Genomic DNA, 14515 nt, shown 5'->3' on the forward strand with positions numbered 1-14515 from the left:
ATGCAATGTCATTATAATGTTGATATCCTCTACCACAATAGATACATGTACATACATGTAGCATATACATGTACATGCTTGTACATGCTTATATAGGTTTATTTAAATGATCTTTTATTTCCTCAATTTTAGGCCTTTTCCTTCTAACTTCGTTCTCTTTATGCCCATATGGGCACTGAATTAGTAATAAAACATATATCATGTATATTGTCTTATCTTATCTACAAATCTAATTTGAACAAAGATTTATGAATTTAAAACTTTAGTTTTCTTTTCTTGATATTGATTCAGATTTACATGGCCCTGCATTGAAAAAAAGTATTTATTAAAGACTTTGTGTAGTTTTTACAAAGATTGACCTGGTAAGAATTAGTCTTTGCAAGATGGAAGGCAGGAAAAGGACACACTCCGATGCTGATGAAAGTACGAGTAGTTCACAGCCACACAACAGTGACACTGAAAAGTCAACAACTACATTAGAGAGATCACCAACTACATCATCATCTGAACCTTCGAGCGAAAATTATTCAATTCCAAATAGCACTTCCAAATGGAGGCGATCTGATATAGACAAATTGGGAATAAAACTCTTGTACAGGACTTGCGCAATGGATGTTGTATATGAATGGGGGCTTTATAAAATGTATAGAAAGGATGTAGTTTCAGAAGAAATGAATTCTGTGGAGGAAATTTTATATGTGTGTAATTCAATAGAAGCGGATTTCACATCGTTTGAAGAATTACAAAGAAAGTTCATTGGAAATCCCGCGATATGTAATGAATTCCTTCCAACAGAAAAGATGCCCGATGGAATAGGATTGTAAGTATTGTCCTTATATAAGATTGTAATTCATATATATGAAATATGATGAGAAATGAAAATTTTGTGTGAACTAGGCATATCTATGCTCAAATGCTGACTTTTCAATAGGTTTGGATCACTCACCCAAGTGGGATAAACAGGTTTGGACCAATCTCCCAAACAGGATATATCCAAAACAAGTTATTATACCTATATAACCGGGCTTCAAGTGCAACATACCAGAATATTAGCCTCGAGGTGACGGGAAAGCTCTGGCTTGTTATGTTGTCTGATGCCGAAGGCAGAGGGCGACGTAACACAGCTGCAGAGTTTCCGAACACTAACAGTCCTAACAAAACCAAGAGAAAATTAAAATGTCCGATGCAATTTGCTACAGTACCGGTCCCTGTAACCAATCATTTTCTGCCTTAACAATCTGTTGGGGTTTTTTTTAGTTTTCTTTGTACCTAGTTTTTAGCTCACCTGAGCCGAAGGCTCAGGTGAACTTTTCTGATCAAAATTTGTCCGTTGTCTGTCATTGTCATTGTTGTCGTTGTAGTCATCGTTGTTGTCATTGTCGTTGTAGTCGTCGTCGTAAACATTTCACATTTTCATCTTCTTCTCAAGAACCACTGGGCCATTTTCAACCAAACTTGCCACAAAGTATCTTTGGGTGAAGGGGATTCAAGTTTGTTCAAATGAAGGGCCAAGCCCTCTTCAAGGGGGAAATAATTATGAACTAGAGCCGAGCTCGTTGCAAAGCAACGAAAAGGTCTTCTGTTGGAGATACGGATAGGAAGACGTAACCTTGAGTCTAGGTCAAGCCGCATTCTAAAGTTATACAAGTCAGCAACCTAAAGGCTTGTAAAGGAAGCAACTTACAATTTTTTTGCTCGGAAAAAGACTGTAAAGAAATGTATGTGACCTTGAACTTTCTAAATGACCTTGCATCAAGCAATGACAAACTCTGTTATATAAATCTTATCTGTGTGTTACCAACTGGAAAAGTTCACACATGTTTTTTTAGTTATCCTTTTAGTCCATACATTGAGGCAAAACATCTTATCTTTAGTGACCTTGAACTTAAGTCAAGGTCATGTCACAACCTGCATTATATCAGCAATGTTTCACTGGTACAAATACGGTAGCGAATTTACAGTTTCTCTGTCAGTAACCTAGACACGTCCAAATGACTGGATATGTTCAGTCATATTTTTTTCCATCTTCGCTAGCCAAGGGTTTCTGATACGCTACTCTCCTCATAAATGCTTGGCATACGGTGAAGTCAAAAGATGGGATTGTTTTTTATCACGTGATCTCGAATCTATCAGGTACGCACAGATTGCGTCATCGCCAGAAATAAAGACACGTGTTAAAAAAAAATTAAATCAAAGTTTTTTTAAAAAATAATTAAGAAGCAATAATTGAGTTACGTTTATTCATTATTTATAGAACAAATCTGAAGCTTCAATATAAATTCGTAATCACATATTTAGAAGATATTGGATGACACCATGGCTATTCATAGAATTGAATGTTATCTTACGAATCGATGTTTACTTGCTTTTTTCATTTCCGAGATTAAAGAGTGAAGATGTATCCCGAACGCAAATATCTTCATTTACAAAAAACAATTGCTGATTGGTCGACCTGGGTGTACTGAAATCCAATCAGAACTCTGGAAAAAAATCCCAATTTCTATGAACACCGTAGCCAAGGGTTTATGAGGAGAGGAACGTATCAGAAACCCTTGGCTAGCGAAGATGATTTTTTTCTGAACATATATCGAATCGAAAGAATTTATTAGGTTCAACACTATGATTTACCTAATGATTTAACTAGAAATATATCTACAGGACATGAATGCCCCACTAAGTGTATTTTTATTAGTAATTTAAGTAATGCAGCATTAAAATCTGTATTAGTGTATGACGTTTGTCGAGAATATCTTGAATAATTTCTGAAAAATTGAATTCTTAAAGAATGGATATAGATTATAAAATCCCCTTCAAATAATGCATAAATGCATAAGCTTACATAAAAATATCTCAAATGATTTCTTTAATCATGTTAATACTAAGCAAAATGCAAATTAAAGACAAGTGAGGTCAAGGTCACAGAAAAGTGCAAGGTCAAAATGTATCAGCATACTAAAGTTTGATAAAAATGTCTTGAATGGATTCTTCAAAACTGAGTGTCGCCCGTGTGGTGCAGTGGTTAGAGCATCTGTTCTAGACTAAGGTTTGGATAGCGCCTGTATTTTTCGATGGTGGGCACACAACGTTGTCCTGCCTTCATGTTATTTCTCTAAGTTGAGGAAAGATTTTGCGTATGCTGATGAAAATAAGTTAACTTTAATATTTAAGCAATGTTTAATGCCCATATTTGCATTGTTTTTTCTTTTTTTTTTAAATGGATCAATTATAACATTGACACCAAAAATGTCATGAACGAATTCTTGCCAATATAAGTGCAAATTATGTTTAATATTTTTGTTTGATCATGACAGATGTTCGTGGCCCTTTGAGGAGTTTCAACAAAAATTGGAACTTGTTTTAAGAGAGGGAATTGAAGTGAATGTTTCTGTCTCAGAATCCAAACTTCAAACTTTATTTGAGGATTTTCTCAAAATGTGTGGCATAATCACCAGGTAAATATGCACATATATTTACAGTACTATATTTAGTAGGGATGGGTATCGCTAAAAATTTTGTATTGTGATATATCCCGATTTTTCCCCCAAAATATCACGATAATATCATGATATTTTTACAAGCAATTTTTACAATAATTTTAAATGAATAATCATTATTTTTCTTAAGAATATGCTAGAAAAACAATATTTCAGTTTTTTTAAATTTTTATGTCCATAGAATTAATCATGTCTGGATGGTAAAATGCCGTTCTTTTTACCTTTTACAACATTTTTTGGACTTTCTGTAATTGTAATTTGAAAGATTTAACAAATAAATGAATAATTTCTGGACTATATAACATGAACCTCAATACCGGTTTTAAGGTCTTCATATCACGATACGTATCACGCAACAAAAAATCACGATTTACCGGTATACCGATAAAATCGCACATCCCTAATCTTTAGTTCACTTAAGTCAAGGTTTTGAAATAGTTGAAAAATTCTTGTTGAAATTTGTTCAAATTCCCAGGTAGTGCAGATGACCAGATGTATATATACAGTTTACTCAAATCATGACCCCTATGGGTAGAGTATTTGATGAAAGTCCATATATCTAAAACTTAGAATTACATGAAATGCTTGTTTTGTGTTAACATGGAAACAGATGGCAAAACGAAGTAATTCCAGAAATTCCTGATTTTTTTTCCTCAAAAATAAAAACAAAATTAGAGTTGCAAAAACTACGGTTGTTTGGGTAGCAGGAAACAATAGCAGACTTCCGAGTTACTGCCGGAACAACGTTTTTCTCCGAATTTTATACACGCAAAAATTTAAGCCCTGTAAACTTCCGGTTTCTCGCAAGGTCATACTAAGCGGTAGAATACAAACCATTGATTGCATTATGACGGATTTCTATTCTCTGAAGGTTCCAGAACTCAAACAATATATCTTCAAGAGCGAGGTGTTTCTTGTACGTTACTTCGGAAGATAGATCTGGTGAGACTATGTGAACTCGCAACGGAGCTGAATCTTGAAATAATACCAACCGATGATGGGGGAGATTACAATGTCATGGACAAGAAAAGGAGAACCGTGCAGGTAAATGGTGACGGTATCGTTATACCGTCCCCAACTGACGTGTGCTCGTGGCAGACACAGCTCAACAACATGCCAGACATACAGACGTATGATATTCTCATTTTTTTATTGACTTATTGCAAGTGGGAAAACAATCGCTTACAGACATACAAAAGTGACAACGGTTTTAGATTATTTTCAAGCAACCACATTGACGATGTTCAGATTTCGCCGGTTCTTGAACATGCATGACTATATGTACATTAAGGCAACATGTGCACCAGAGACCAGACAAAATTCTATTCCATATACAACATGGTTGTTGGTGCATCAATCAGGCCAAGTGATGTCTGCAGGTTGCACATGTGTTGCGTAAGTATATGGTATATAATTCTTTATCATACTTCTCGAATATGTCAGAATGTTATCACTTGGCCAATTTTCAGAAGTATTAGTTTCATTCTATCAGAATAAATGTTTATAAATGAATATATTCATGTGTCTGATTCCATTTCCATTGTTGACATGTTTATATATGCATTATTCTTTATTTTGATTACTCATATGCCTTATTTTTAAACTTCAAACTGTGGAAATAGAATGGACACAAAACCCGTGGCTTGCGACGATGGAGGTAGACATACATGTTAACTCTACCGATTTAGGCGGGAGTTTACCGCTTTTTCACTCCATCTCCCGCCTACCGATTTAATTCAGAAATCTACCGCTTTTCTACAAAAGTTGCGTCTAAAGTATTTTTGGTTCGCTTGGGTATCCATTTTTAAAGCCATTCTCATAAAATCTCGTTAGATATCGCGTGATTTGACTCAGAAGCATACAAACGCTTTTTTTCATCGATGTGTACATAGATTTCAAGCACGAATTTGACAACGACAACAGCAAAGATTACCTGTGATTACATTGGTTATGATAAATTTAGTCATCATCACTGCCATGAAAAAGGAGATACAGCTTTTAATAATTAGATGAAAACGTTTGGCATCGTCTATAAAAGCACAGGAGCTCACAATTTTATCAATAAAGTCAATAGAAATCACTCGATTGACCAAGCCATGTGGCACATCTCTACTTTCGTTTTCGATCATCACGGGAAATCTGATCCAAATAATAAAAGACAGGAACTTGTTTTACATATAGTGTAAACCATGTCATCATTTGTTTTGTTTAGCAACTGAATGAACATTCAGAATTATTGCTTCTAGGCTAAGATCACTCTTCAAAAGGCTAAGTTAAACAGCCAATCCAAGCAAAATGATGAGCATGAAAAATATTTGAATTTGTACAATTTGTGTCAAACTTAAGGTGTTTCTGTCTTCTTTGGAATTGATATTTAAGATTTATTATTGTAGGTTTCATTTAAGGCTACATACATGTATATATTGCATGAAATATGTCGGTAATCCAAGCGTAAAACAAAGGACGCGCAATGCTACCGCTTTTGAGGTCTTAATCTCCCTATTTTTCATCACAATAGGTTAACATGTACGGAGGTAGATGAAATTGATATCAGAACTGATACAAGTGTACCTAAAAAGATCACCCCCATTCATACAGTCTATAAATCAACTGTGAACAATATTACATGTACTACTAATGACGTTAAGATCAAGCTTAAAAATATTTGCAAAGGTTCAAAAGCATTGCTTTTACAAACACTGTATGAAGAGGGTGATGATTTAGAGGATGAAAGTGATAGTTCTAAAATTCCAACAGTTCTTGATGTGGTAAACTCTAATGTTGGAGAAAATATTTTTGTATGCTTACAAAATGCTTTTGATAAAGACACTATAAACAAAATTGAAGAGATCACCAGAGATCAGAGTGAAAACCCAGAATGGTTTAATCATCGCAAAGGCAGAATTACAGCATCCAATTTTTCTTCTATTTTAAGCTTTAAATTTACTGAGAATGATGAAAATTATATATCGAAAAGAGTTATGGGAAAGTCAAGTTACATAAATACTCCATCTGTAAATTTTGGGAGAGAAAATGAAAATGTGGCACGACAGTTGTACTTTTTGGACTATAAGAAATGTCATGAAAAGGCCAAACTTGAGCTTAGTGGTTTACAGGTAGATGAATTACACCCATATTTAGGAGCCTCTCCTGATGGTTTGATAAGCTGTAAATGTTGCGGTGAGGGACTGATCGAGATTAAATGTTCATACATGTATCAAAATAAAACACCACAAGAAGCATGTCTTGATCACCATTATCATGTATATTTAGATGAAAACAACTTAGTTAAACTAAAAGATAGTTCATCATGGTATATTCAGATCCAAGGTCAAATGGGTGTTTGTAAAAAACAATGGTGTGACTTCATTTTGTATACAAAAAAAGGTACTGCTGTTGACAGAATATATTTTGACTCTGAACTGTATGAAAAAATTGTCAAGACATCAAAAAGATTCTATGAAAAGTACATTGTAAAGGCACTATCTAACAAAAAATAAATGATGACAAAAAACCAGTTTGATTATTTTATTTTTTCACAAGTGGTGTCTGTAAATTACAAAGAAAAGCACACACTTTCAGGATCTGATTTGACAATGGCTTCAATGACAAAGGCATGGTATTACTTAAGATATTAAAATTTTTCAATCTTTCTATCGCACGTTCAACATGAATTCTAAGACGAGCTATACATCTAGTCTTAATAATATCATTCTGCAGCAATCTTTTTCCTTTACCCCAGTTACATTTCTTGGTGAAAGGTGGAATTACAAGCTTTGCATGTCTTTCTAACAATAAATCTCTAATTAAAAATCCTCTGTCAGCCATAATTTCATGACCTGGTCTTACATAATCAAGAAAACCACAGTTCTTAGTAATATATCTGTCAGATGTATTACCTCCCCATAAATCTGATATAAAAATGATGGCACCAGATGGCATAATACCTATTAAAGCTTTGTATGTATTATGATGCTTATAAGTACTATAAGTTCTGGACTGTGCAGAAGGAGATCTGGGCTTTTGTATAAAAAATTCAGTACAATCAATAATACAAACTGTATTGGGAAATGTAAGTTTAAAGGACTTAGGTAAAAACTTCTTGATAACAGGTGTAGATGGCCAAACTAATAAAGGTGTTAAAATATGATACATAAAATTTACCCATGTTGTGAAAATCTGAGACACACGTGTATTTGAAACTCCAAAAATATCAGCCAAAAAAAATGTAAAAATAGCAAGCCGTAAACGAATAAGAGTCATAATAAATTCTTCATATTTCGACAGTTTTCTTGTTGGTCCAGTTTTCCTCCTATCCGCATTCTGCTGGTATGGAGTTTCCTCAGCACTGCTTTGTCCACTCCAATATTTAATGTTGGGGGATGCTTCATCTAACACTTCTACAATACATTAAAAAAATACATTTGATCATCCATAATAATTTATTGTATGAGCATATTAATTATTATGAACATGCATTCAATTTTTTTTATGAGAAGCAAAGCAATTAAGGTAATTCTTCTTATTGCATGTATCGTACAAGTACCCTTGTCCTGTCCATTATTTTCAAAATTCTTATTATTCACAGTGATTGGTATAAAAATATCTTTTTACACTGTGATTTTTGGACAAATTTTATTTCATTCAGTATCATTAAAATACATGAATTTTCATGCAAATACATAACTGGCTAAACAATTTACCATACAATCCATGTAGCATTGACTTTGATGGAATACCAGTGTACTGCTTTACACTCCTATCAGTTGCTGTGACCTTTTCAATGAAGAGGTTTCTCATGAGAGCATCAGGATTTTCAAACTTCTTCTTTAGAGCAATGAGTTCCTCCATTTCCACCATCCCTATATCTGTCTGTATTCCACTGTCAACTGTATCTGGTCCATGGCTTTCACCTACAGCTGCAGATGCATACTCATGGTCAGGCTGGCATGGTTGCACAACTGAAAGAATGAGATGATAAAAGTATTATCTTAAAAATGTGTCACTGTGTATTATATCATTTAACTATTATTAAAATATAAACATATGAAGAGAAATGTTTTAACTATTCATCAAGTAAAAATCTGCCTTAATGTCTTCACAATGACACTTCACCAGTAAATATTTCCTGATACTATTATAATACATTATATTATTTTTAAAATTTAAAACCTGTGTTCAGTGTTTCACATGCAGAAGCCACTGTCTCTTCAGACACAACAGGGGGTGTTTGAAAGTCCACACATTCCATTTCCATATAACACTGACTATGGGTCTATAAAGGAAATTCAATATTACATTTAGTTTCATGTACTTAAGCTATACACTGAAAAATATATTAGTACTGTGTACTATCATCATTAAATAAACATGTAAGAAACATTCATGAAATAGTACTTTAAACATTTCTGTGACTGAAATTTACAGTCAAATTTCATACATGGGTAAAATCTGAAAATTCAAATATGTACATGTATTCACTGAAAAAGCAACTGAAAAATATAATCAGTACTATGAATTAAAGTGTCAGTTTGAAAAGCAGAAACAAACATTTTTTTCCACAGGCTTTATAGATATATATTTTAATTTATATACACAGTGTTAAACTTACATCATTGTAGGACTGAAAATCAGCTGCCTCTTCATTCGACTCCATCAAGTGTGAATTTTCAAGGAACTGGATGAAACAAAAATATATGTTATTTTCATAGCAACATTATTGAAAGTCTATATATCTACAAAGGACATTCAGCTAGTCAGATTGCTGAGTTAAAAATACTCTTTACATGTATCAAAAAGAGCAGTGTTTATTAGGCTTAGGATAGCTAAACTGAAACAGTATATTGTAGACTAGGGAATTTTTAATACATGTACTATCCTATCAGAGATGACAATGTAGTTAAACAAGCCCTGTCAAGGGATTTTACTTAAGTGTCGCCTACTTTAAATGTAAGGTGACAACGAAACACCAAGGTTTACATAAAGAATAAACACAATTTTATTCTCTTTAGTTTAGAGAGGTGGACAAGCTTTCGCCTACATCCATGGATGTATGCAAAAGCCTGTCCACTTCTCTAAAGAGAATAAAGTATATACAACACATAGAACAGAAAAACGTGGTGAATATATACATAGGTTGACTGGTAGGACTCGACTAGCTGATGTGGAAAGCATGCAGGCACACATGGTGCAAGGTCATAGTGAATAAATTAACAAATGCATTTAACTACAATACTCTTATTACAGGGCTTGAAACAAACTAGTCTATCAAGTATCATTTCAAAAATAAATATCAGGAGGGGGCATTTTTATGTGTATTATTAATTAATCATACACACCTCGTTACGTTTCTCTGCCGCTGAACGTTTGGTGATGGATGTTGAGCTTCTGTTCTGTAGAGGCTCCTTGTAATTATTGTAAGCAAATAACGTGGGATATGGGTTTTCAGGTGTTGGACTGCCATCAACAAAATGTCGGGAACATATCTAAACATTGAAAAAAAAGAAACCCTTTGTACTGAGACACGAATATTTTGCAAAAAGTGCAAAATAATTTAGTCTTTAAGAATTATTCCACTTTATCCTGTGATGCATAGGTGGGTCGTAATCTTTCCGCCGCAGCAAACTCAGCCACGCTCGCCTACATTTTGGGTCCTTTTTCTGTGTTGGGAAAGGAAAAAACTTGATTTCTGTCATATACCCATATCTTCCCCTTTTCTTTGTGTCAGCGTGACAGCCCTCGGCAGCACAGTAATTAGTCAGCCCACGGGCTGACTAGTTATGGTACGAAGAACTTCCAATAATGTTATTAATAATACCTAGTAATGTCATTTATAACATCTGGAAATTTTTATAAGATTTGCATTTATGTAGAGAATGAAAATTTTAAAATTGCAGTTAAAAGAATTTGAAGTAATTTTTCAAGAAGAACACAGACATAATCACTTTCAAAATCTTATTTCCCCCGACTCAAAGCATCATAATTTTTTTTAAAAATATGCATGCATTTCTTATGTGTGATAACATGCGTGTTTATTATATTATTCAATTTTAAAAAGTGTGTATTTTCTTTTAATTTAATTATTGAATGGTACACCTGGTATCTTCAAGATTGATATAATGTACATGTATATTTTGGCTCAAAATGTAAAAGAAATAAAACCTTATGTTTCAAATTATATACCATATAGTGCCTATTTCTTGGCATACAGCATGTTATCTGGAAATATACATTTAATTAAGTTATTAAATATTCCTCGTGAATGTCATATAAATGTGTTATATTGAAAAAAAGATGACCATGTTGAATATTAAAAAAAAAAAAATTCAAAACGTAATTCATTTAAGTAAGTTATATTCTGAATAAATGCACAATAATTTTATTTGTTTATTCTTGCTAGCATTTTTAAGATATAAAATAAATATTTTTTTTTTATATCTTTGCTCTGTTGACTGCAAATTAACATTCATCAGAGCAAGTGGGGTGTGTTGATAATTGCAATCAAAACACCGATATATCCTCAGGGTGTCTGTGTATACAACAAATTAGTGAAGATCGAAGCCCTTAGTACAGAGTAATATTGGTTAATTGAGACAAATCCACAGCATACATATCAATAATTTGAACTTGAATATTTAATATTTACCCCATAAAACATAATAAAAAAATTACAATATTTATTAAATATTAACTATAGATTTCAAGTAGAATATTAATTTGATAAACGAAATAATCATGATAATTATTTATATTTTTTACTTCATCAAAATTCATCATCCAGCTGATTTCTTTATCATAATTCATAATTGAAAAACTCAACAAAATCATTTGCATTTTTTTTTATTATGTCATATACATATATAATTCTTCCTATAAACTTCACAATATATGAGCGTGTTGTTGTTTACATGACAAGTCAGCCAGAGTTATCGTTCTTTCCGTAGGTCGTCTAAGAGAAGAAATAGTTCCCCTTACCGAGCTTAAAAAATACACATTAAAACTTCTTTTTATAAAACTTTTTTGTGTATTTTACATATTTAGGACATGCTTAACAAGAATATCGTATCAGTTTTGCTGTATATATCCCCCATTTTTGTAGGTCTTCCGTAGGTCTTCTCTAGGTCTTCAATTACCTGTAGGTCTTCAATTAGGCAGGCCGACTTCCAATGCGCTTGCGTGACCTGGAATTCTGGGAGTGGTTCTGCAGTAAATCACTCCTGCTAATTTTATTTCAGTAAAATCAATATAGATTATAAACCAACAAATACCTGTTTAACACCAAGGCAATCTGTAAATTTAACTCAGAAAGGAATTTCCCGATGCTTATTTTTGTATAGAAGGTTTCAAACAGTTTACTGGTTCGCAGTAATTTAACTGGTTCGCACCTGATCATGTGTTCTACGCAGCAAAGCATACAGTTGCTACTGTTGGATGAATTTAGTGTTTGTCGCGACAATTGAAGCTCTTTTATAAAATATATTGAAGGTATTTTACTTATGTATTTAAATCTACAGCACAAACATTGGTTTATTACATATTTTTGGCTTTTCAGTTTTTACTGCTTTTACTTTCGTTTTCACTACAAATCATTTCGATCCCGATGCTAAATAGCGGACAGACTTGTTAAGTCATACAAAAGATACTTCGGAAAGTAAACACAACTGGCTAAGCTTGCTCGTTTGTTGCCCCCCGCTGAAATTAGAGAATATCAATTTCAGTCTGTCTGTCCGTTCATCTATAGTTCTGTCTGTCTGTAACACTTTCACTTTCCCGCAATATTGCGTGAAGTCTTTGGGCTTTTGCAGTGAAATTTTACACAACTGTTTACACCTTATATGGCCTTTGGAAGACCCTCTTGATTTTGAGGTCAAAGGTCAAGGTATTAAATTCAGAAATTCTGTCTGTTTTAACACGTTCCTTTCCATGCAATATCTCAAGAATTCCTTGAGGTTTTGCAATGAAATTTTATACCAAAACTCCCTATGGCCATATACATGATCTATATGGCGTAAGGAATACCCCTGTGTATTTTGAGGTTCAAACGTCAGTGTCATAAATTCATACTTCTGTGTGACTCTGTGTAAAACTTTCATTTCCAGTCAATATCTCAAGAAGGTTTTGAGTTTTTGCAATTAAATTCATAAACCATAACTCCCTATGGCCATGCCCTGGAACAACCCCCCCCCCCTCCCCCCGATCTGCGCATGCTTTTTTATCCGTAAATTGGCTTGTTTTTCATAAACTACGACCTGATGATCTAGGTTGTGGCAATCATATTTATGAATTAATGGGTTTATTATATAAAAAGAGGTCTGATAAATGAATTTATAACTTATAATTTATAAGAGTGATTCAACCGGCGGCATGATAAACTCTAACAAGGATGATAGTGAAGCTTATTGGGCTCCGTTTTGTTAAAAATGGCATAATGTCCATATATCCCTCTCCCCCTAAAATCTTATAGACCTGATAATGAGATTGTAGGTTTATAACCTCTTTGAATTATGTTACGTAAATTGGAACTTCAATGTTTATACATACTTTCCGTTCTTTTGATTTTGAGATAAAAAATGCAAGAATCTGCATGCACAAATGCTTCTGTTCCTATGCAGAAAAAATATTAAGACGATGTTTCAATTTTAGTGCCCAACTCTGCTACTAATTAAAAAAAAGATTTGTTTTTAAAAATTTAGAAATTTATTTTGTATATTGTTAAATGGACGTTGAGATTGAATACTGTTAGTTATTTCCATATCCTTCTTGAAGGCATTTTTTCAGTTCTCTATATGATTATTTAAAATATTATCACAGAGAAGAAAATCCACTGGCTGAACTCTCTAAGCTTTTTTTTAAAAGCTAAACTTGTACCAAGTTTTGCTAGTGGCTACTCGCCATATCATCTGCACCGGAAGTATCGAGGGCTTAAAAAAGTTTCGAATCACGTGATCGCAGTGTGTAAAATCAAGAATAAAACGTTGTTCCGGCAGTAACTCGGAAGTCTGCTAATGGGTGCGTTCACAGTTCTACCATTAGTACCGACTTTCAATATACCATTGGTGCAATAATTTGACAATGGTACCAACTGTACCAATAAACCCTGAACGGATATTGGCATAAAAATGCAACTATTTTACCAATGTTATCAATGGGAGTCCAATGGAAACGTTGGTAATACTGAATTACAGATTTCTTTGTCTTCTTAGTTATTGGCACATGCCAGAATCGCAAGAAAATCATAGCAGACTTAAAGCCAAGAAACAAACCACATCAGGATCACACTTCTTTAGTTGCCTTATCTGTGAGTTTTATATAATCCATTTAATGGATCATGTCTAAATCATACTTCAAAGTCATGAATTTAAATGTTTGATATGATTTTTATGTGATTTTGGCATTTTGTTAAAAAGGCTTAGAGGAAAAATCGTTTATATCATTGTGAATCCGGGATTTAATTCTTTCTAGCTTGTTGCCATGTCGATAACTAGCTGTGACGTCATTTACCAACATTAACCACACTCTAGACTAGAAAAATATACCATTGGTAAAAAACATTGGTACCACTGGCATGCCAATGGTAATTAATTTTACCAACGGCAACTTTTGTCTACCAAAGGCAGAACTGTGAACGCACCCATTGACTATTAGTTTTTTTTGCCAAGTATATTATGCTTCATGTATGACACATTCTGTCATTCTGAGACAACTGGTATAGGCTTTAAGTTTTTTGTGTAGTCTAAGAATTTTATTTATAGATACAAAGATATCAGCCCTAATTAAGTAGTGTATTTTATGTATTCATGTTTACATTGCTCTTCCACTTCTTTTTAGACACCAACCTGATACTGCTATAAAGAAGATGAAGGTCAAGGGTGAAATTGTTTCTTCAGCACCAGATATAGTATGCTATGGTTTGGAGGGGAAAGTTTCATGTGTTGTAGAGGTAAAAAAATTTTATCTTGTGACTATTTCTGTCTTAAAGATTCAAGTGATCTGTATATATTGCTTTCCTTTTCCATTCCTTA

At 33.4% G+C, this 14515-nt stretch overlaps 2 protein-coding genes across 4 annotated transcripts in view; one reads left to right on the forward strand and one right to left on the reverse strand.

Annotated features, from left to right (window-relative positions):
* The first annotated feature begins 308 nt into the window (after positions 1-308).
* LOC134243204 (uncharacterized) overlaps positions 309-14515 on the forward strand; it is a 31352-nt gene continuing 17145 nt past the window's right edge. Inside the window, exons 1-3 of the mRNA XM_062725435.1 lie at positions 309-820; positions 3312-3452; positions 14322-14433. Of these exons, the coding sequence (XP_062581419.1) occupies positions 384-820; positions 3312-3452; positions 14322-14433 (690 nt within the window). The 5' untranslated portion in view covers positions 309-383. The remainder of the gene's footprint in view (positions 821-3311; positions 3453-14321; positions 14434-14515) is intronic.
* LOC134243203 (uncharacterized) lies at positions 7008-11893 on the reverse strand. Of its 3 annotated transcripts, none has more exons than XM_062725433.1 (6): positions 11762-11893; positions 9833-9979; positions 9106-9171; positions 8667-8769; positions 8198-8455; positions 7008-7894 (listed from the first exon to the last, which is right to left on the reverse strand). In XM_062725433.1, the coding sequence occupies exons 3-6, from the start codon at positions 9148-9150 to the stop codon at positions 7023-7025; spliced, it is 1278 nt and encodes a 425-aa protein (XP_062581417.1). In that variant the 5' UTR covers positions 9151-9171; positions 9833-9979; positions 11762-11893; the 3' UTR covers positions 7008-7022. The 3 variants fall into 3 exon arrangements, with proteins under 3 accessions (XP_062581417.1, XP_062581416.1, XP_062581418.1); XM_062725432.1 differs by lacking the exon at positions 11762-11893 and adding an exon at positions 10071-10275; XM_062725434.1 differs by lacking the exon at positions 11762-11893 and adding an exon at positions 10194-10228.

The sequence above is a fragment of the Saccostrea cucullata genome, unplaced genomic scaffold (assembly GCF_032062105.1).
Source record: "Saccostrea cucullata isolate Sc308-1 unplaced genomic scaffold, CSIRO_AGI_Scuc_v1 ctg5115, whole genome shotgun sequence".
NCBI classification, from domain to species: Eukaryota; Metazoa; Mollusca; class Bivalvia; order Ostreida; family Ostreidae; genus Saccostrea; species Saccostrea cuccullata.

What these genes read in the sequence shown, in the direction of transcription:
- LOC134243203 (XM_062725433.1), bottom strand. Translation starts at nt 9,150, where the DNA reads ATGGAGTCGAATGAAGAGGCAGCTGATTTTCAGTCCTACAATGAT. An exon ending in ATGTGAAACACTGAACACAG is followed by an intron (nt 8,456 to 8,666) that starts GTTTTAAATTTT and finishes TCATTCTTTCAG; the next exon opens with TTGTGCAACCATGCCAGCCT. An exon ending in AATGCTACATGGATTGTATG is followed by an intron (nt 7,895 to 8,197) that starts GTAAATTGTTTA and finishes AATGTATTGTAG; the next exon opens with AAGTGTTAGATGAAGCATCC.